The sequence below is a fragment of the Zosterops lateralis genome (genome assembly GCF_965231275.1).
Source record: "Zosterops lateralis genome assembly, chromosome: 3".
NCBI lineage: Eukaryota > Metazoa > Chordata > Aves > Passeriformes > Zosteropidae > Zosterops > Zosterops lateralis.
In genome coordinates, this window is record NC_139764.1 from 40,106,021 (window position 1) to 40,126,994 (window position 20,974).

The window sequence follows — 20,974 nt, forward strand, 5'->3', positions numbered from 1 at the left end:
AAAAATTTTCTGCTCTAGATCAAAACACTCTCCCCAAATTGATCCTACCACTTCTTCATACTCTGAAATCACTTATCGTCCTCTACTCTGAGGAACTGGCAGCCGCTGCTTTTTTTAGTCCTCTGAGGTAGGAGACCTCCAGTGAGCTGCAGGGGAATAGCAGTTGTACATGTAAAGGGCTTTCTGGAGTGCAGGAAGGAAAAAAGGAAAGGGCAGATATGGTCATGATGACTGGTGGAAATCAGGAACAAAGCCAGGAAGAAAATCAGGAGGCCACCTTGGTTCGACAAGGTGGAGAGAAAAAACTTTGGTAAGTTGCCTACTATGGAAAGCTAAGGGTAGGCACTGCCTCAGGGATAGATGGAAGTGCTTCCAGAAAAGGCACCTGCAGAGATTTTGGAGTGTTCAAAATTGAGCCAAGGTAGGGATCAGATGTGAGTATGGCTCTAAAGACCTGTAAAGACAGGTTCCTTACAGAGGAAAGTGCAATCCTGGCAGTTAATAGTAGTTATGGAAGGATGACTAGGCGTGCTAGGGATGTTGCTTGCATGCTGAACAGTGCATTTTAAGGTGGTGGCATCTTAAAAAGGGATAACCAAAAAGAGACCAGACATAGTAAAGACACAGGTCTGTGCATCAGGAACTAGCTGGGAGTGAGAAAATGAGTTTTAAGGATAGTGAATACTCAGGGCTGCAGACAGACATGGGAAGGAGAGGGGCTTGAAGAGGAAGGTGTCTGCCCAGTGAATTGACAGAGGAGCTGGGTAACTCCGGTTATCAGGAAGCAACCAAAGATCATTTGTTGAAACAAATTTTATTTGAAAACAAACAATGTTTCCAATGGAAACATTTTATACTTATGTGCTTATTTCAACAACCTTCTGGTAAAATGCAGGTGTTTTCTTTCTAGCCCACCTGGAGGAAAACTAAAGCTTCCAGAATTTATGGCTGTTGGACAGCCCTGCTGTCTAGAAACCAACTAGTTCTAACCCAAGCTACTGCATCCACCTGAAGGTGTGGTGCTGTGCAGAGACAAGACTTTAGCCAAAATCATTAGTGCAGGATTGTATTTGAGGTGATAAATTGTTTGTTTTCCTGCTTATACAGCTGGTCAGAGAGTCACTGCACCCCGCCCCATTAAGAGAGATAGATATTTTTGCTTGGCATTTGCTGACAGCTGCAGTTGTGTAATTGCCAAACTCCTGATTAAGGGGTCAAAATCACATTAATTTGTTGCAAGTCATCAAAACTATCCACAATTTATTAATGTTATCTTTATAAACATGCAAGTTTTACTTAATTGCTGAGAAACAAATAACCCAGGTTCCCCTTTATATCACAGCTTGCACAGGTATATGTAAAAAAGGCCAACCATGTTCATTGACATGTAGACAAGGTAATAACTGTCTCTGCTAATCTGTCCCTAGAGAAGCTGATGGGATCCTTACAGGGAGTTTTGTACCCTCTTGTGATAAGCAGACAGAAATTTTTAAAGCTCTTTAAACCTTTGAAGTCAGGAATGATGATATTAGCAGAAAATGCTAAATCTGGTGAATAATTTCTCTGAGCCTCAAATGAAAGTACTATTAAGTGATCAGGAAGTATTTGAAATGCAATTGAATGGAAAGGACTGGAATAAGAAATGAAGTTAAAGAAAATAATCTACTACTAAGTGAATGATAATAAGTAAGTGAATTGAAATTGTGTATGTGAACTTGGTTAATATATTTTCTTTAATACATAATTAAGGTAGCACAAATTAGAAAATAAGCAATAAAAAGTTAATGTGCCAAAACCAGACTTGGACTGGTCTCCCCATCACGTGCCAGGACCATGCCAGGAAGTGTTTTCTCTGACTGCTGGACCTGTTCATCATCCCTTCATGTCAGTGTCTTGGGCAGGGGGAGCTGGGACAGTGATGGACTGGTCAGGTAACATCGCTGTGGACTGTGAATGGAAGACAGCGAGACGTTGTCTTGGTTTAGAAGACAGATATCTGCCAAGGAAGGCGAGAAACTTCCTGGAAAGTAACACACACACACACACACACACACACCCCTAACCAAATTATTATAACTTCAAGATTACTCAGCTTCCAGGCAAAAAATATAAAAATTATTTACTGGAACGAATATATATATATACATATATAAAACAGGACAGAAGCACCACCCTGCCGAGGAAAGATTCCCAAACCCTGAAACTACTGCATTGGAATGCCAGAGGTATTAGCCACCTTCTTTTGTGTCCATTCACCTAGAAAACCATCCCTTCCCCCCTTTACAGCGCCTCTATTGACAATGGGAAGAAATTCGTGTGAGAAAGCTGACCCACAACAGATGTCACCAGTGTTTCTGAGACACTTATTTCCATGTGGTTCCTGTGAGATATTCACTGATAGTATATAATTAATTAGTGATTTGGGGTGAATAAGTTTATCTGCCAAATGTAGATTCAAATAAGAAATACAGAAGTGTCTTCAGCATATTTCTTTCAATAAAAGATTTTACTTCCAGTTGTAATTACTTTTATTCATTGGTATGGGATGGTTTTGTTTTAAATAGAGCTTGCACTTAGTTTTCCTGAAATAGTTAGAAGGAAATGTGCAATAATTTGGCTATTTGCAACCAACAGTTGCTACACTTAAAAAATGAGAAGTAGACAGAATTACTAGCATTTTAATTACAAGTACATCCATCCTCAGGGAATCAGCTGTTGCTGCCTCTCAACCACTGGTACAGAACTGCCAAATAAGGGAGGAGAATAACTAAAGTTCAATGCAGTGAAGTCCAGAAAGAGGTCTTGAAAACTGCACTTTGGTGAAATAAGAAAAAGGCAACCACTGCTGGCAACTCAGTTCAAAGTGATTCGTCTTAACAAAGGGAAATGGCTAAAATTTCACATTTTGTACAAGTGATCAGACCAGATAGTTAATTATTCCTTTTGGAACTCAAAAGTGTGAGAAACGACCACTCACTGTAAAATTTTAGAAGGTTTATTAAACCGTAACAAATACAACACAGGACTGAATAAGGAAAAAGGACAGAGTGCCGGGAGTTGGTGACCAGCAGCCACGAGCTCATCTACAAAACATCTGTTCCACCTTTTATACCCCTGGGGTTGCATCATGCAATCCTGTCCCCTCCCAAAGTCTGCCAGGGCAACACTAAATGCAGTCAGGGAGAAGAAGATTTTCATGAATGGCAGGGTTGTTCCAGCTTATCTACTCATAAACATGGGTCCACACACTACTGAATTTAATATTGTGGACTTAAAACATAAAATATACTAATATTAAATGAAACTGAAACCCACAAAAATTAAGAAATTAAGCAAAAAGAAAGAAATGGAATGGAATGAAATTAGGTGCAACGAAATGAGCAGCTTCATGAAATGACAGTCACTGAAGTCTCAATATTTCATTTCCTTTTGTGGAAATGAAGAATTTTCCATTAAAAGAAATACAATGAAAAATCAAGGAATTAAATGAAATTACATAAAAGGAAATATAAGGAAATGAAACTGAAAATAAACATATTTTTTAGGACAAGTTAAATTCTTGAAAGGGAATGTAATGAAGTGCGGTATAATTACCCAAAACTTCAAGAAATGATGCTCAATGGAATCATGAGATTTCATTTCCTTTCGTGAAATGAATTCCATTTCACAAAAGGAAATAAAATCTTGAAAACAGTGAACAAAGTGAAACAAACACATTGGAAAGGACATATGAGGAAATCAAATGCATGTGAAAAAAAGAGGAAAAATTGGAAATGGAGTAAATACATAGACATAGATTGGGATGAAATAAGGTACAGTGAAGATGACCAAAACTTGCAGAAAATTATATCCACTGAAATCTCAAAATCAGGGACTAAATTGTAATGAATGGACAGGACAAGAAATATGATGAAATGGTAAGAATACAAACTGAAAATTCTGAAATGAAGTGAAAAATAAAATGGATTGGGATGAGAGGAAGTGCAGTGAAAAGGACCAAGCCTCGTTGAAAATTATACTCAATGAAATCTTGAAATCAGGGAAAGAAAAGAAAAGAAGAGACAGAAGACAAAATAGATTAAATGAAATACTATAAATAAACCAAAAGAATATTCTGAAATGAAAACAATAAAATGGAATGGGATGGTGCCAAGGAGCAAGGTGTGAAGGGAGCAATGTTGGGGCAGTGCTGTGCTTTCCCTGGCATGCCTTTTGCAGCTGCAGTGTGCCTGGATCTTTGGGCTTTGTTGATTTTTTGAATCCTAACCCCAAGCGTAACCCCAAACCTAGGCAGAGCAGTAAAAGCAGCCTTTTGCCTAGGTGCTCAGCACATGGATTTTGCCAAGAAGAAAGAGGAGGAGCTATCTTTGTGGCAGTGGTGTGTCCTTTTTTTCCAAATGAAATGGACAGAATCCTGCCGAAATTATACTCGTTCAAATCTCGGTATCAGGGAACAAAGACAGAGACAGGAGAAGAAAGTATTGAACTGAAATGCTAAAAAATGCACTGAGAAAATTCTGAAATTAACTGAAAAGACTAAAATACCATGGGATAACATGAAGTGCAGGGAAATGGACTGAAGCTTGCTCAACTGATCCATATTGAAATCATAAGGTTTCATTCTCCTTCCTGAAAGGAAAAAAATATTTCATGATTTCATATTGTTTTAACTTTGTTAAAACTTGTTTAACTTTAACTTGTTTAACTTTGTTTCAGAAATTTCTCTTTTTTTTTTTTTTTTTTTTAACATTTCAGTTCATCACTTTTTTCTCCTGTCCATTCATTTCACTTTGTTTCCCGATTTCAGGATTTCAATGAGTATTATTTTAGCAAGTTTTCATCCTTTGTCTCTTTGTCTGCCTTTCTTCCCCGATCTGGGGATTTCAATGGGAATAATTTTGGCAAGTTTCAGTCCTTTTCACTACCCCTCATTTCATCCAGTCCATTTGATTGTAGTCATTCAATTTCCAAAGTTTCTAGGTTTTTTCAATTGCATTTTTTGGATCATATCTCACTTTCCAGAGCATTTGTTAGACTTTGTTCTCTGATTCCAGGATTTCATTCCCTTTCCTGAAAGGAAGAATTTCCTTTCAGGAAAGGGAATGAAATCTTGCCATTTCAATGAGGACCAATTGGGCAAGCTACAGTCCATTTCCCTGGATTTTATGTCATCCCTTCATTCACTTTTATTGTTTTCACAGAATCACAGAAAGAACTAGTTTGCAAAAGACCTATGAAATCCTCAAGTCCAACCTATGACCTAAAACCTCAATTAAGCCAGGGCACTGATTGCCACATCCAGTCTTTTTTTAAACATGTCCAGGTACGGTGGTATCCGGCCATGTTATCATATTCACTTATAAGCAAATTATGAATCTTAGTTTCCCTTAATTAATTCCTGTTCAATGACCATATGTCAGAGGCCATGTTAACAATGATGGAATAACCACCAGATGATATATGATGCATGGTAGCTGTCCTTTGAGTTGTCATTAAAAACAGATTCCTTTATATTTCCTCTGGAGTCTATGGGTTTCTAAGGGGTGTGGTGTCAGTGAGACAGTTTTAAGTGACTCAGTTGCAGCTCATTTAGGATCATTTTCTGTGAAGGACTGCCCTTTTCCTTACTTGAAAGCCCCTTCAAGTTAAAAAACCCTAATAGTAATGAGAGTGACAAAAAAAAAATCATAGAAATAGTAATTACTACTAATAATTATGATGTTGTACTTGCAACTAGGAAATATTTATTTCATGTTTTATTTGAGATGGATGAGAAAGGACAGTGATAGTCTACTTGCAAATTAAAAAATTCCACCATAAACGTTGGTGTAAAGCTGTCTAATTTATTTCCTTGTGTATTACTGTATGTTGTAGACTTTTCCCTTCTTATAAATTATATGCTATATAGAGGGATGTGAATAATGCTTCCTTTTTACTTTAAATCTTACACTGTCAATAAGGATTCTTTGTAAGTGGTATTAGTGACTGGAGGAAGCTTTTTGAGGAAGAGCACAGTTTGGAAACGGAGAAGTGTAAAAGGGGCACATGTTAAAATACGACGTGTGCTGTAAACCTGGGAGATAAATCAGAGCTGTCAAATCAATTGTTTCTTGAACTCAAATCATGACAGGATGAAAGTTAGTTCCAGATAAGTGTAGTAATATTTGGAGTACAGATGCATTTTTATTATCTACAGTGTATATCAGATGTTAATGCTAAATGTAAGACCTTTGGCATACTGAAAAGTTGTTAATTAATTGAACAGTATTATAATTAATCACATACAGAGAAATCTAACTGCACTGCTTCATTTTATGCCTTCCTAATGGAATATTTAATTTCTGCTTTTATTAATGGATTCGGTCTTTTTAGAGCAGTGAAGTGTATTTTCCACCTAGAGATCTCTTTGAAAACTATCAATTCAGGTCACTATTTGGCAAAAAGATTTCTACCACGGTTAAGCTTTCGTACAATTACGCTTCAAATAAACTGAAATTTTATATTGACTGAATTGAAATCTGAATTAAATCTGCATTAAACACTGCTAAGAAAGAAGCTCATAATACATTAATAGCTCAATCTGCTTAAAGTATAGTTATCTTCTGAAAGGTAGAATGTCAACCTCTGTCTTCATAACAATAATATTGATATATATCTAGAAGCAATATCTGCTTCTTTGCAAGTTTGCATCAGTAGAAATCTGAATCTTATTCAGGTATCACACATAGCATGCCAGCTTGAGCCTCCTGGTTTATTTTTTTAGCCTAATAAAAATAGTTGTCATAAGCCAAACAGATGATGTTTGTGTGTGTCATTCGTAGATGCTGCTTCTTTTGTTGGTTTCATCACTACACAGTAAAGCTACAGTTTACTGCTGCTTTGCTTTTGTTTCACGGATTTCCAATGTTGCCCAAACCCGCCTTGCTAAAAGGTTTGTTCCTGGAAGGAGGAAGTTGGCCCTTAGCCATAATATTGATGTTTGCATACTGAATGGTATCATTTAGTCACCTACAGGTTACAGCTTTTTTTGATAATGCCGTTAATATTTAATAATGTTAGTTTTGTAACCACCAGTGTTTGCTTTATGCATTAAGACTACTCTAAGGAATAGACTGGGCAGGTCTGACTTATCTGACTGACATGAATGTGGAAGAGTGGTGGGACTCTTCCTGCTCTTGGTCTTTGGACTTTGGTCTTGGATACTTTTGCCCTCTACTCAAGTCTGCTCTGAAGTGGAAAATGAAGCACTGGCCCCAGATTTCTGAGACTTTCACCTGAGCAGTGCTGGGAGCTCAAGGTGACTTGCTGTGCCATATGTATAGTAGGTAGAGGTTTTCTGTGGGAGGGATGTGCCTTTGCTCAGACTGTGAAAGTCTGCTGAGGTCTTCTTGGGGTGTTGACCTCTGATCATGTTAGGATCAAAAAGGTAAATGGTGAAGATGAGGGCATCTTGAAATGAAGAAAGAAATAATGTGAAATTGAAAGCAGTTTTGTGTCTGTGTTTTTCCTGAGATCAAAGGGTACTGTGTATTTTAAATAACTCTAAGCTATAAAACTTCCTCAGATTGGAGATTTGAAGAGACAGTTGTCCAGTATCAGGTACATCAAGTGGAATACGAATACCCCTTTCCCCTCTAGGAATTAATCTGGAGGTATTGAATGGAATCTACTTAGAAAAGGTGAGAGCCAAGCAATCCTGCTGGAGCTCAAACTAATTAATTGATGAAAGTAATCAAACCTGCTGACCATATGAAAAAAGAAGAGAAAATCTTGAGGGGATTTAAAAAAAAAAGTGGGTTTTTTTTTTTTTGTTTGTTTGGTTGGTTGGTTGGTTTTTTTTTTTGTTTGTTTTGTTTTTGTTTTTTTGGTGTTTTTTTTGGTTTTTTGTTTTTTTTTGTTTTGTTTTGGTTTGGTTTGGTTTGGGTTGGGTTTTTTTGTTTTGTTTTTGTTTTGTTTTGTTTTGTTTGTTTGTTTTGTTTTGTTTTTTGTTTTTTGTTTTTTAAACTTTATGGCGAACACTTGACATTTGGCCCATTGTGAACTCACCTGAACAGAGCACTCCTGGGAGACAGGCCAAGATTCAAGCAGACATTCTGCCTAGGCCTCTGCCTAGGCACTGCAGAGGGATTTCAGCTAGTTTGGCATGTATATCTTTGCAGAAATAATGTTCTGTATTCATTAGCAATGGATTTTCTCAGGATGAAAATAAAATGCAGGAATCTTGCATTTGTTAATCACGAGATGCTGCATGAAGCTAGGGAGGACAGATGGACAGTTGTGAGATACCTGTATTTTGACTTGAAAAATCTGATTATATGGCAACCAGAAGATATATTGGGAAGACAGATACTGACCCAGTGGCTTTGTTAGCCTGTGTCTTGCAGGGCTTGAATTTCCTGTTTGGCATCAGCTTTGCCCCTGAGGTTTAGATGTCCTTGTATTGTGGTCTCTATGTGGTCCTTCTAGAAAAAAAAAATTGTTTGCTAAGGCTCAGTGCTGCACAAACACTGGAGCCAGCTTGGGTTTTTAGGGGTGATGCTACTAAGAGAGCTATGCTGCTAAGTTTATCCTGGAGGTAGCAGAAAAGCAGTTATCACACAGTGTGGTAACCACAGTGTGTTAACCACAGAGAGTGGTTAACCAGGTATTTCAAAGGAAGAGATGCTCAAAGTCTTGTTTCCCTCTCTGTTCCTTTACATCAACGCAGGTGTCCAATTCCCTCTTCTCCATACCCTATAAGGGCAGGAGAGAATGGATGCAAAGCTCTATATCCTCCTCCCAGCTTTGCTTCCAGCCCTTATCTTTCTCTGCAGCACACCATAGGGAGCTCAGTCAGATCCTTTGGTGATTCAGAGGGCAGCAGGAGATGAAACAATTGGTAGATCATGGGCCAAGATCATAGGTTGTTATTGGTCATGCCCATGTCTTCCCAGTAGCTAGGAAATTTGCCTTTGAATTAGTCCACAGGCCACTAGCTGTTAGTTCTTTAAACTTTTTAAAGGATTCATTAACAGTGTCATGACTGGAACTCAATAAAAGCCATTGAGAAACATGTGTTGAGAAAAATCAGAGAAAAACAATTTGTAGTTCTTTTTTGAATGATTTTCTGGTCATAATACCATGATATTTGAATAAAACTAAATGTCTTTGAGAATTCAAGTGGAAAAAAACGCAGTTCAAATAATGTCTTCAAAAAAGGAATTATCTTCTCTCTGTGAACATACTTTATTTTCACCTTATGTTTAAGACCCGAGCTGCAAGAATATACCCACTGATGTCTCATGTGCTCTACTGAGAAAGTTGCATTGATAACCCTGATTTGTGCATTCAAATTCATATACTGAAAATTAAAATGCCTTTTTTATTTTGCAAAGAATGTGATGGGACTAATTATTTTAAAGCATCTGGATGACCTGTTTCAAACGCCTCTTTAATCAGCTTAATTTAGCATACTTTACATTTGCATTTTATATTCAGCCTCATTTGTATTGCCACATTACACTTTGAATGATAAAATTTTGTACTAAAGGCTCCAGAGCATTGATTATTTGAGGGCCATAGACCAGAATGGGATTAGTGACAGGTTTGAAGGTAACAGGATATTAGTGCATTAGCAAGAATCAGAAAGTCTTCCATAATATCCGTGAGTGTTTTGTGACATTCTTCTTTGCTCCTTCTGCCCCTTCCTCTTTTAATGTCAAGTTGTATAGATACACAATGAGGAAACAGATGATTTCCTGAGATCACTGGCTTGGCTCCTCACATTTATTTATGAGGTTCTAGCCAGAGACTTCCAACTTTTAAAATCAATTTTACCAATATAGTTGGGAAATATCATGTTATAAATGAGACAGCCAGATTTGAAAAATAAGAAAAATAAAATTTATTTTCGTGTAACAGCGAACTTGGAAAGCCACTATAAAAGGACAGCCCCAATCCCAGAATCGAGACATGGATGAACACAGGACAGGCCTCTATTGCATCAGTCCCCCCTCATTCACAAATTCCACCACCAAAAGTCCAGTTTATATACAGTTTATTCTCCCCGAGGTAGGTTTCTTTGTCCACTTCTGCTCAGATAACATATTTATGCATCTTCTTTTGGGACTCCTGCTCTCCTGAATAGTTTTTCCGGCAGAGGAGGGAAGTTGATAGGATTTCTGAGAAACTGATATTGTTCCAAGAAGTCCTGAGGAACGGAGGCATCTTGTCATTGATGCATATCTGATCTTAATCATCTAGGCCTAACCTAGGTTGAGCACCTTTTAATTACCTATCTCCGTGGCTGAGATTCCTTTTCTTTTGCAAATTCTGTGGTCCCTCCCTGGACCACCTGTCCCTTTACAGACATTAATAACTTTCCTTCCGGGTATAGGCTTGTGCTTTCTTATTTTTATATTTCTTACTCCCAGCACAAATTACTTTATATAGACATTCCCCATAGCAATCAGATAAAACAAACAAAAATACAACTGGAAATCGTGTGGAAGTTTCTCTGGGAAATGTTTTTAATTTTGGAAACCCTACTACAATGTTATGCTATTGCATGAAATACATTAATAATTTACAGGCCATTTTCCCTCTTTTTCCACCCTTACGGAGGAAGGAGTGTCCCAATGATTTTTTTTTTTGCCAGCAGGTTAAGATGCCAATTAGACACATTTTCTTATCTTCAGTCCATGAGAGTTCCATGCAAAGGGAAGATATGGAAGAAAAATCAAGTCAGCTGCTCTTTGTTTTGCTAGGGTGGGTAGTTTCCCATCAAGAATCAGCAGAGATGCTGTTTCATAGGACAGCAGTTTTTTAGCTGATGTCAGTGAAATGATGCAGGTGGTGCCAGCTGGCTGCCCTTTGGCACAGATGTCATTCATCACAAGGAACAGGCCATGTGACATCCACTTGTTTCAGATTGTGCTTGTACCTAGGTGGTCTTTCTATGCTGACACAATTTTTCAGAAAGAAGGGAGATGGAGGGAAAACCAAAAGATTTTATATGGACTGGAATAGTAGATGTGAAAATGTAGGGCTAGATCATGCCATGAGCACGGCATTATGCCTGAGGGAGCAGGCTGAATCCCTCAGGGAGAGCAAATGGCAAAAGCATGCAGGTATGTAGTTGCTGGTCCTCTTGCTTCCTGTGCCCAAGAGGCAGCATTCAAAAGATGGAGCTAAGAAAGGATGGCATGCAAATTCTTGCCATAACTTTTTTTGGGGGGGAAGGATTTTCTCATTTTTTGTGACCCATCCATCCTTTTGCCAGCGACTTAAATATTGAACCTGAGGCTAAAGGCAGTTCTTCAGCTGGGGTCAGTGCAGTCAGCAGCTGATGAGCATGATGAACACTAATCCCTGTAGCTGAGGTTATATTCTTACCAACTCCCTAAGGGCTGATGAGTTGTTAAAGAATGATTGAGCTCATTAAAAAAATGCAGAAATGTGTAGTTTTTGTGTAACCACCAGAAAAGCAGACCTCTGTTATTCTGCAGTCTGATCAGTGGCCAAAGAGTGCATGTGCCCCTGTGCCCTCCTGGGCACCAGCAGTCAGGGAGCAGTCAGCCCCACTCACAGGACTGTCCACAGCTCAGTTTTCAGTGGATGGAGCATCTTGTCTCCCAATCCCAGCACATTTTATCTGGCTTTGGTGAGAATGAGGAGTAGTATAATAAAGAGAAAAAGAAAATCCCAGCAGTGAATACTGGAAAGAGATGAACTGCCTTGAGGATTTTGATCATGCCATTTAAATTCCAGTCAGTAATTTATATCGTTCTGTTTTGTTTATTCTGGTTTTAAACTCTGTGCTGTAATCACAGAATTCTTTGCCTGATGTTTTGAAGTTATATAAGCCCTTTATCCTTGAAAGCAATTCCATATGGTTGCTTATCTTGTTCGTTTATGTTTGACTTATATTGATTTCAAAGGTCCATGTAACTTAGGGTCTTTGACTGGAGATGCATATTTCTTCACAGAAAGAGATAAATTGTTGTTCATAGGGTTAAAAAAACCCAACCAACCTTGTATTAAGGATAGTTTGTGAGCTTCTCCTTCTACACAACATTTCATATACTGTGACAGAGTCTGTGCAGAAGAGAGAGAGAAGAAGAGAGAGAGAGGAAGAATGGAGAAGTCCAGGAAAACATTTGTTGATGCCGTAGATAAGATGTTAGCAGCTGCCAGTTCAATCCATCCTGATGAACTGCTTTTTTCCTACAAGGGAATTCTCTACCCTACCACCGTTTGCAGTCCTGAAGTATTCAAAGCCTTGGAGTCCTTTGAAGCCAGAAGTGATGATGTAATTTTGGCAGGATACCCTAAATCTGGTGAATATATTTTAATTTTCTTTTCATAAATAAGGTTCTGTAATAGCTAGTAACTAGGTTTGTACTAAATATATGCAATGTATACTATATAGTATATAATATTATGTATTATGTTAATTTATAGTATTTAGAATGTTCACAAAATGTTGTAAATCTGATTTTATTTTCAAAAAGCACAACAAACTAATTATGAATATTTTCTATGGAAATGTTTTCAAAAGTCTGAGAAACACAATCTGATTTTCTTCTCTAAAGAATATAAAGGTTTTTATTGTCTTTGCTTTTCATAGTTATGAAGTAGTGTGCACAAATTGGAGACAATCAAAATTTCTTATACCAGAGGTAAATAGATCTCCTGATATTACACGATCTGTTCTCATATCTATGTTTGTAAAATTCAGATCCTTATGTTTTTACACATAAGGAGAATGGAGATTTTGGTACCTTCAAATGCTGAACATTCATACCCCACAGATGTCAGGAAATAGCTATCAAAAATATTTTTTGTAGTCCTTGAGATGAATACACTCTTCTTTGATTATTGGGAAATACGGAGGAGATATTTGCTAGAGTTGTAAGTTCACCCTACATATTTGCTCCTTCTGCCTGAAATCACTGGTCCACACAAAAGCCAATGGTTTGGATTGATGGGGCTCATCTACACTTGAATGTAGCTGTTTCTCTCTTCCAGCAATGGATTCCCACTGCCTTACAGTAGACAGTCACAGATGACAAAATTATGAAGATTTTGCTTTTCAGCTGTATTTTGGTTTTGAAGAAATGTTAGGCAATTGGATGCAGTGATTAAGACTGCAGTGAGAAAGGTGTAAGCACCCAGTGTCCAGAAGGCAGGAAATGGTAAATTAGAGATGGGAGATCTATGCAGGGTCTTTGGTATCTTTTGAATAAAAAGTTAATAAATGCCTATAGGAAATGTCACAGCATAGAGGTTTTTCCCTATTGTTAAAGAAAATGAGTGCACAATTTTCAGATCTAGTTCTGCTCCTGTGTTGAAGGACTGTGACCCATCTTTCTTCCTAAAATAATCCATCAGATCAGAAAAGACTGAAAAAATTATGTTTTAAAGTGCAAGTTTACCACCTCAGTCTCCTTTATATTTGTCACAATCGAATTTATTGCATTAATGCAGGTTTTCCTAGTTGAATCTTAGTGGTTCTTCTCCCTTATTAGTTAGTTTACAATTTACAAATTAATATATGATGTACTGAACTGGTCAAGTTGGGGAAATATGTCCTTATGAGGAGCCAAGGGAGGTGACTGACCACATATTCAGCTGTGATTGTATCACCTGAAAGGAGCCCAAGGAACTCACCTGGTAGTACCAGCAGCTCTTGACTTCCCTGGTGAATCCATTTCTGTTCATCCTCAAAGTGTTACAAGCAGTTCTGTATTTTTCTTCTTTCAGGCACAAACTGGCTAAGTCAGATCTTAACTGACCTGATTGCCATATCTCAAAAGAAAACACCAGGTACAGAAAGCAGTGGGAATGCTGAAGATGTACATGAATTCCCCTTCCTCGAAATGGGAGATGCTGAGAAATACGAGGTGGGAAGAGAATATATATGAAAATGATCAAAATTATGTACTTCAAATACTGAATATATGATATATGAATTACTGCAATTTGTTTGCAGAGAACTTTACCCATTCTCTTTATGTGGCACCTGGTCAGAATTAATCTCATCTGGATTTTCAAATACTGAGGGATAAATGAACACTTCAGTGGGAATGAGAGGAGCAGATGCGCATGAGATACATAGGAACTTCAGAAATTCAACACAGCATCTTTTGTATTCAAGAAGTGCTTCATGAAGTGTCAAATAATGAAATATTGGCTTTTGTCTCTTTTACTAGTTCTTCCTCCTCATCCCCTCTCTCAGTCCTTGAGATGCTTCTGCTTTCACATACAGCTACTCTGTACCCTACCTCTAGATTTGATCCCTTGTCTAACAGAACTGAGAATTATCACTGAAGAGAACTAACAGTGGATAGTCCTTTTCCAGTAGTTCATGGGCTTTTGAAGATTGAGAGCTACTCAGAGCAGCCCACTAATATCCCATAACAACACTCACAAATGAAAGCTAAATCCTGTAACTGTTGATTAGTTTATCAAGGCAATATTTTAGCATAGGTTAATGAAATGAATACTTGTACTAACTCAACTGTCCACTTTTCTCTTTCCAATTCTTCAAGCGAATTTCCAAATTACCTTCTCCAAGATTCATAGCTACTCATCTCCGTCCTGACACTCTTCCCAAGTCTTTCTTCAAAAACAAAGTCAAGGTGAGTGCTGATTTTAATGTATTAAAAGCAAGCACTTCAACAGACTTTTTTTTTTTTTTTTTTTTTTTTTAAGCCGATATAGTCCTTTTCTGCCAGTTTTCAGAATCACACTTATACTTAAGTGTTTAGCCTGGCCATTTCTGCATGACTGTTCAAGTACTGCCATTGCTGTCACTTGACCTCAGTTTGCCCTTACTGGCACCTTTGTGACAGTTTCCACAAGAGAGTTGCAGGGCTTGGAGAAATCCTCCAGAGGCAGAATGTATTTTGACATGGTTTCCTGTGGGAGGAATTTTATGGCATTGTTGCAAGTCAGGGCTTCCACATGTTAAATTTCAGGGGGAATTTCTATTTTTGTGAATTTTCCCTGCCGCTTAAATGATGAACTGTGCTTGCATTCAGCAAAGCATACTTAGATTCTGCATAATTAATTTGGTTAATCTGTAAATGATAATAATTACAGGCAACCATCTTCTTCTCATGGTAGCAAAGCAAATTTAAATACTGCACCTTCTGAATTGTGAATGAAATTGCTACTTCTGCAAGTAGCACACAAGGTATTAGAAATCCCCAGCTGCAGTTATAAAGTCCATTAGTATTATTTCTTTTTTAATGCTATGGTCTGCTATGTCTTTCTCTATAAAGAATTAATTTAATTTCTTTCTAGATATTGTTACTGATTCGTAATCCAAAAGACGTAGCTACATCCTTTTATCATTTTTGCAATGGCCTGGCTACTCTTCCCTCCTATGAGACCTGGGATGATTTCTTCACAGATTTCATGACAAAGAAAAGTACAGTATATTTTTCTTTCTGTGTCAATTATCCAGCGATTTGTCTTTGATTAAAAACCCTTGTTCTTGGGTAAATCAGCTTCACTGGGATTTTTCTGGTTTACAGTACAAAAGCAGAGATTAAAGACAGAGAATTAGAAATCTGAACTGAAGTTTGCCATACTTGTCTTACTGTTTGGGGATAAATATTTGTCATGCCTGCATTCCACGGACTTCTTTAACATGTGCAAACTGGTATTTTTCCTGGAAGAAGCAGTCCTTCCTTATGTCTTTCTTCGGGCCACTTTACCCCTTCTCTTCTATGTCCATCACCTTGTGTCCACGGAGGTGTACAACCACCTCCATGCCAAACTGGATGAAAGGAATTATTTGGACTAAGCCTAGTGCATTAAGTGTGGACTAATTCTAGTGTCTCAAAATAGAGAAAAAGTAATAGCACTAGATTTAAGTTCTGAGTTTGTCGTAGCACATGGCCAGCAGAAGGGAGGGTTCACAAAGTTTTAGACTGAGTGAAAGGAGTCTTACAAGATGGACTGCAAGATGAGAGCTTTTTGGTGGACTCTCAGATGCCTTGGCATATTAACAAGTTTTATTTTTCTGACTTACAATATGCCTGAGCCTGGAGCAAAACCTGTGATTCCCACAGCAGACTGTAAACTCTCTCATAGACATGAGTAATAAAGCCCTTGGCTGAGACATCTTAATGAGTAAGAGTTGTATAATCTTTATTTATGATTAATCTTAGCTTTCTTTTGTTTTATTTAGTGGCCTGGGGATGCTACTTTGAATTCCTTTCTGAATGGAACAAATATGCTGATAAAGAAAATATTATGCCAATAACTTATGAGGAAGTAAAAGAGGTAAGGTTATCAATAGTCACAAATACTTTACACTTCAAGGGCATCCAAAATGGGTGTTAGACAAATTCTTGTTTAAGGGAAGAAAAGGTGAAATTCAAGCTTAAAAACCTACTTAAAATTTTGCTTGAGAAAATGATTCCTGCTTTTTATTTTACTGTGATATAAGCCCAAGTAATTGTAAATCAAAATTTCCTTAATTTGGGGGAGAGGCTTTTATATTTTTAGTAGTGTGGGTTCTGCTTACCTGTAAATCATATATAATATTTTGTAATCTACAGGAAGGCAGCTCATATCTCCTCCAAAATAATTATGGAAAAGAGAAACACTCTGGACCACTCTAGTCCTTGTGATCTTTATGAACATCCTGTCTGTGGAGGCAGCAGAGAGATATAGGGACGTGTAAACACCTTGGAAAGCAGCATAATTTATTTGAAAGTCATGTCATATGTTGTATACCTCTTTCCAGAATCCTGCCCTGGCTGTGAAAAACATAGCTACATTCTTTGGAATTCCTCTGACTGAGGAAGAGCTCCAGCTTGTGGTAGAGAGGAGCAGCTTCCAGTCAATGAAGAAAAACTCAGAAAAGACCCATGGATCATTTGGCAATATTCTCTTTCGCAAAGGTAGGCAGCTCCAAGGGGCTCAGAGGTGGAAATGTCACACTCTCAGGAACTTGGGCCATGCTTTGGTTCTTTTTCTGGCACTCATATTAGCATTGCAAGTTAGTTTCAAGCAGGTTATCCCTGCTTTGCTTGAGAAGACTATTCAAGGAGAGCTGCTGAGGAAGATACCCAGCCAGGCTCTCGCAGCAGAACCCCTTTAGAGGCTCACTGATGGCTGGCAGGAAGGAGGAAGTGCCCCGTGTCTGAATTCCTCTCCACCTCTGTGCCTGGATCACCAATTTCCCAGCCATGAGAGGCTGCCCTGAGCAGGCAGCACTGGGCCAAAGTGAGCCTGAGTGGTGTGACCACACCTTTTAGGAGAGTACAGGAATCTTGGGAGATGGCCACTGCCCAATGCCTGTTCACTCTTACCCATTGGAACTAAGCCAAGCAAGTGAGAATCCAGGTGCACACAAGGGAGGAAACAAAAGGGAACAACTTTTGCAGTGTAGTGCAGGGGACACAGACATGAGAAGGGCAACTTGTTTGTCATAATCTTTTTGTGCATTTTGCATTAAAGAAGTAACTGGATAAAAACCTCAAGCTGGCAAAGGAGCAGAAACGCAGCTCTGCCTGCTCACTGGTGATTCTTATTGAATTCTTCATGATCTTCCATTTTGCCAGTAATAAATGACTAGAGGTGGGAGATGTAGGGAAACAGGAGTTTAGGCTGCGTTTTGAACACAGTCACCTAAAGAGGAGTATGTTCTTTTGCATTATGGCAAAAGATTATTCACATATATGGATTGAACAGATTTCACATAATTATACTGGTATAGAAAATTGTTTCATATGGAAAAAGAATCAACACTATTTAGTGTACAATGCAATAAAAATGACAGATCAAAAAAGTTCTTGGTTTTTGATTTTTTTTTTTCCTTTAAAGGTGGTGTAAGTGACTGGAAAAATCTTTTCACTGAAGATCAGAATGAGAAAATGGACAAAGTATTTGAAGAACGTATAGCAGGAACTAAACTTGGAAAGATGCTCAAGTATGACTTGTACTGCAAAGCCTGAAGAGTAAGGAAATGTGCTTAGAACAAGAAATGTGCAAGGCAGACTCAGATCCTCTGCATGTTATACACTAGAAGACTAGATCAAATGATGCAAGCACCTTAGAATTACTGTAAGAATCATTGCAGCCTTTACAGTGACAGTGATGTGTAATGGCCTTTTGTTTCATGGTGAGATTTTTGGCTACATCCATTTGGCTACCATTCCTGATAAAGATGTCAACTAATCATATTTACAAACACTCAACAGCCCTGTTCCAGCTGCCACCCAGAAGGAAATGCCCCTTTTCTTTCTAGACCAATTCTATCATTCTAGACTCTATTTATATTCATTTAATATGCAGATTATTCTTTTCTTCAAAAATGTTTCAAATCAGGCAACATCTTTCTTCACAGAAAATATCCCTAGCAAAACTTGGAATATGACAGAAACCTAATGACAAAGGAGATCTTCCATGAATCCAGCACAAACTAAATCAAAGCTGGAGGGAGGAGAAAAAAGGGAATGTGTATCAGCATTCTCAGGTCTTTTCATCACTCAGAATGTAAAATAATCAAGATGCATTTTAGATTATGGGCTGATGTTAACAGGCAAAATTCCCTCAGAGGCACTGCTTTGTATACAATCACAGAGCAGCCCTTGTTGGAGGAAAACCTGAAAAATCATCTGGTACAACTTTTCATGAGAAAGGGAACCTAGATGTGATTCTATCTATATATCATATCTTGAAAACCTCCAGTGATGAGGTTCCTGGAGTTATTGTTCTATCAAATGATTGTTCTTGTGTAAAGAATTTACTTCATGTATCAAGATTAAATGTCTCCTGTTACCACTTGAACCCACTGTCTGTTTTCTTCTCCAAGTGATGTCTTGTGGATAGGGAGCCTTCATCCTCTTTGTAGCTGCTCTTTTAGTACTGGAAACTGTGATCTGGTTTCTCTGTGTCTTTCCTGAAAATGCCTCTGTTGAGACAGTGGGCTTGTCAAGAGTGCTGGTGTGAGACATTGCTGCACCCAGGTCTCTTGTACTGCCACTGGCATTTGCCTCTCCAGACACAATATTTCAGATTTGTGTCCAGAGACTTGTTGTGGAACAAAAAGGCAAAATAATATTCTGTAAGTATAGTTGAATTAAAAACAGGAAAAAACCCACCCATTATTTATTTATGTATCTATCACCTAAGGAGATCAGATGAAAAAAAACCCTCAAAAACAGTTGGAAAAAAAAAATATTCAAAGACTTTTTGTGTCATTCTTCTGAATCTGCTTGGTTTTCCTTGGACAGAAGTGGACATGCTGCAGTGGTTTCACATTTGCCAAATTCTGTTCCACCTAATATAGTGTAGTGGTTTGAGAGTCTACTCTCTTTTCCTACCACAAACTGTTCACCTTTCCACACAACATAGAGAGAAAACTATGAATTTCATTCAGTTACAACCATTTAAACATAATTTTGCATCACTTTGAATGACGAGTCTTTCTAGAGTTTCATGGAGACATTCACCGAAAGAAAAAAAAAAAGTCTGGTGCCTTTCAATGTCACAAATCTGCAACGCCCGGAATTTTTTCAGATAGTGCAGTCCCACCCATTAGCAGCCTTTTTGCTGGCTAATTATGGGCCTCAGTGTATTTGGGGTACTGTTTAAGAATGCTTCTCCTAGTATAAAACAAGGATTCTTTTCTTCTATTGCTAAAATCATCTCTCAAAGGAAATAGAGGCCTCCCTTTATCCCAGGACCCAGGGCTTCAAATCACTTTCTTTTAAGAATCATCTTTGTCTCAAAAACTGAGACCTCCTTATTTTTGCCCCAGGAGCCAAGGGCTTACTCTATTCAAAATTCTCAATTCGATATCAATTTTATCAGTACACAGCCTTTGGCTGGAACTTGCATTCCCTCAAACAGCATTATGACATTACAAATAATAAACCATTTCTCCATGGTTTACATCCAGAGAAGTCCAGTCGAAAATTTCCACTTCCTCCATCCCTTTATCCAATAGTCTTTATCAGTTCTTTAAATGACTTTTTAATGCTGTCTCTCTACGTTTTAAATCATTCTGGGGCTGGTTGTTAGCTGTCACTGGCTGGAAGGGAAAAGACCAAGTTAAGTGGGATCTTCTGATTTTAAGCCAGAGTTTTCCAGAGGCATAACTAACTCTTTAATTAGTCAACCAAGCTGTCAACATCTGTGAAAACTTCCTTAGAGAAAGAAAAAACAAAATCCTCACATCTGTGCTAAATTGCCACACATGCAGAGTTTTGTAAAGAAATAGGAATGCTAGAAATAATACTGTTGCTTTGCGTATCTGTCTCTCAGGCCAGCCCAGCATTCGGCTGGGCCACCCTGCTAGCTGTGATACGCCCAACAGTACCTTTGCGTGGGTCTTGGCTCCACAGTACCTTTGCCTTGGCTGTCACGGCCGTGGTTCGAAAGAGGGGACACTCCAGGCTCAGGGAGAAAGGTTTTATTCGGGTAACTCAGGGGCAGTCCCTGGTCCCAGGCCTGTGCCTCTGGGGAGTGACCCCGGGCCTGGTTTGGGAGGGGTTTTTGTTTACCAGAAATCTCAGGGGTGGGCACAAGTTACAAGACCAATGAAACAAAGCAAGGTGGCTAATGCCAAATGCAATACACAACATTAACAAATCAGGTTGATTAAGGTGGGGTCCTGGGAGATCCACCAATCACTGTCTGACACCTCTCCGAAGGTTTTGGGCCTGGGGGATGATGGGCATGGGGGGGAGAATATACATTGTGATGGGGGAAAAGACAATGGGATGACCGAAACTCTGGGCAGAAGATTAGGTTGCCTTGGAAACTCTTATCAACTTCTGATAAGAACATTCCAAGCCAAGAACTTTACCTGGCTGGGGTTAAAGTCCAAATCACATCAAACCTACAACTAAAAAACCTATGAAACAATTTCAGCACCCCCACATAATACCTCAAATATTTAGAAAAAAATAAATGGATTCAAAAGCAGGGAAGCAGAAAGTTCTGTAGCAAGACATCTTTGAACAATTAC

At 38.4% G+C, this 20,974-nt stretch overlaps 1 protein-coding gene across 1 annotated transcript in view; it reads left to right on the forward strand.

Annotated features, from left to right (window-relative positions):
* Window positions 1-12,115: 12,115 nt before the first annotated feature.
* LOC310907407 (uncharacterized protein) overlaps window positions 12,116-20,974 on the forward strand; it is a gene marked incomplete at its 5' end in the record, with an annotated part of 36,941 nt that continues 28,082 nt past the window's right edge. The window contains 7 exons of the mRNA XM_083857626.1: window positions 12,116-12,317; window positions 13,744-13,883; window positions 14,532-14,621; window positions 15,289-15,415; window positions 16,181-16,275; window positions 16,742-16,898; window positions 17,824-17,943. Of these exons, the coding sequence (XP_083713752.1) occupies window positions 12,116-12,317; window positions 13,744-13,883; window positions 14,532-14,621; window positions 15,289-15,415; window positions 16,181-16,275; window positions 16,742-16,898; window positions 17,824-17,943 (931 nt within the window). The remainder of the gene's footprint in view (window positions 12,318-13,743; window positions 13,884-14,531; window positions 14,622-15,288; window positions 15,416-16,180; window positions 16,276-16,741; window positions 16,899-17,823; window positions 17,944-20,974) is intronic.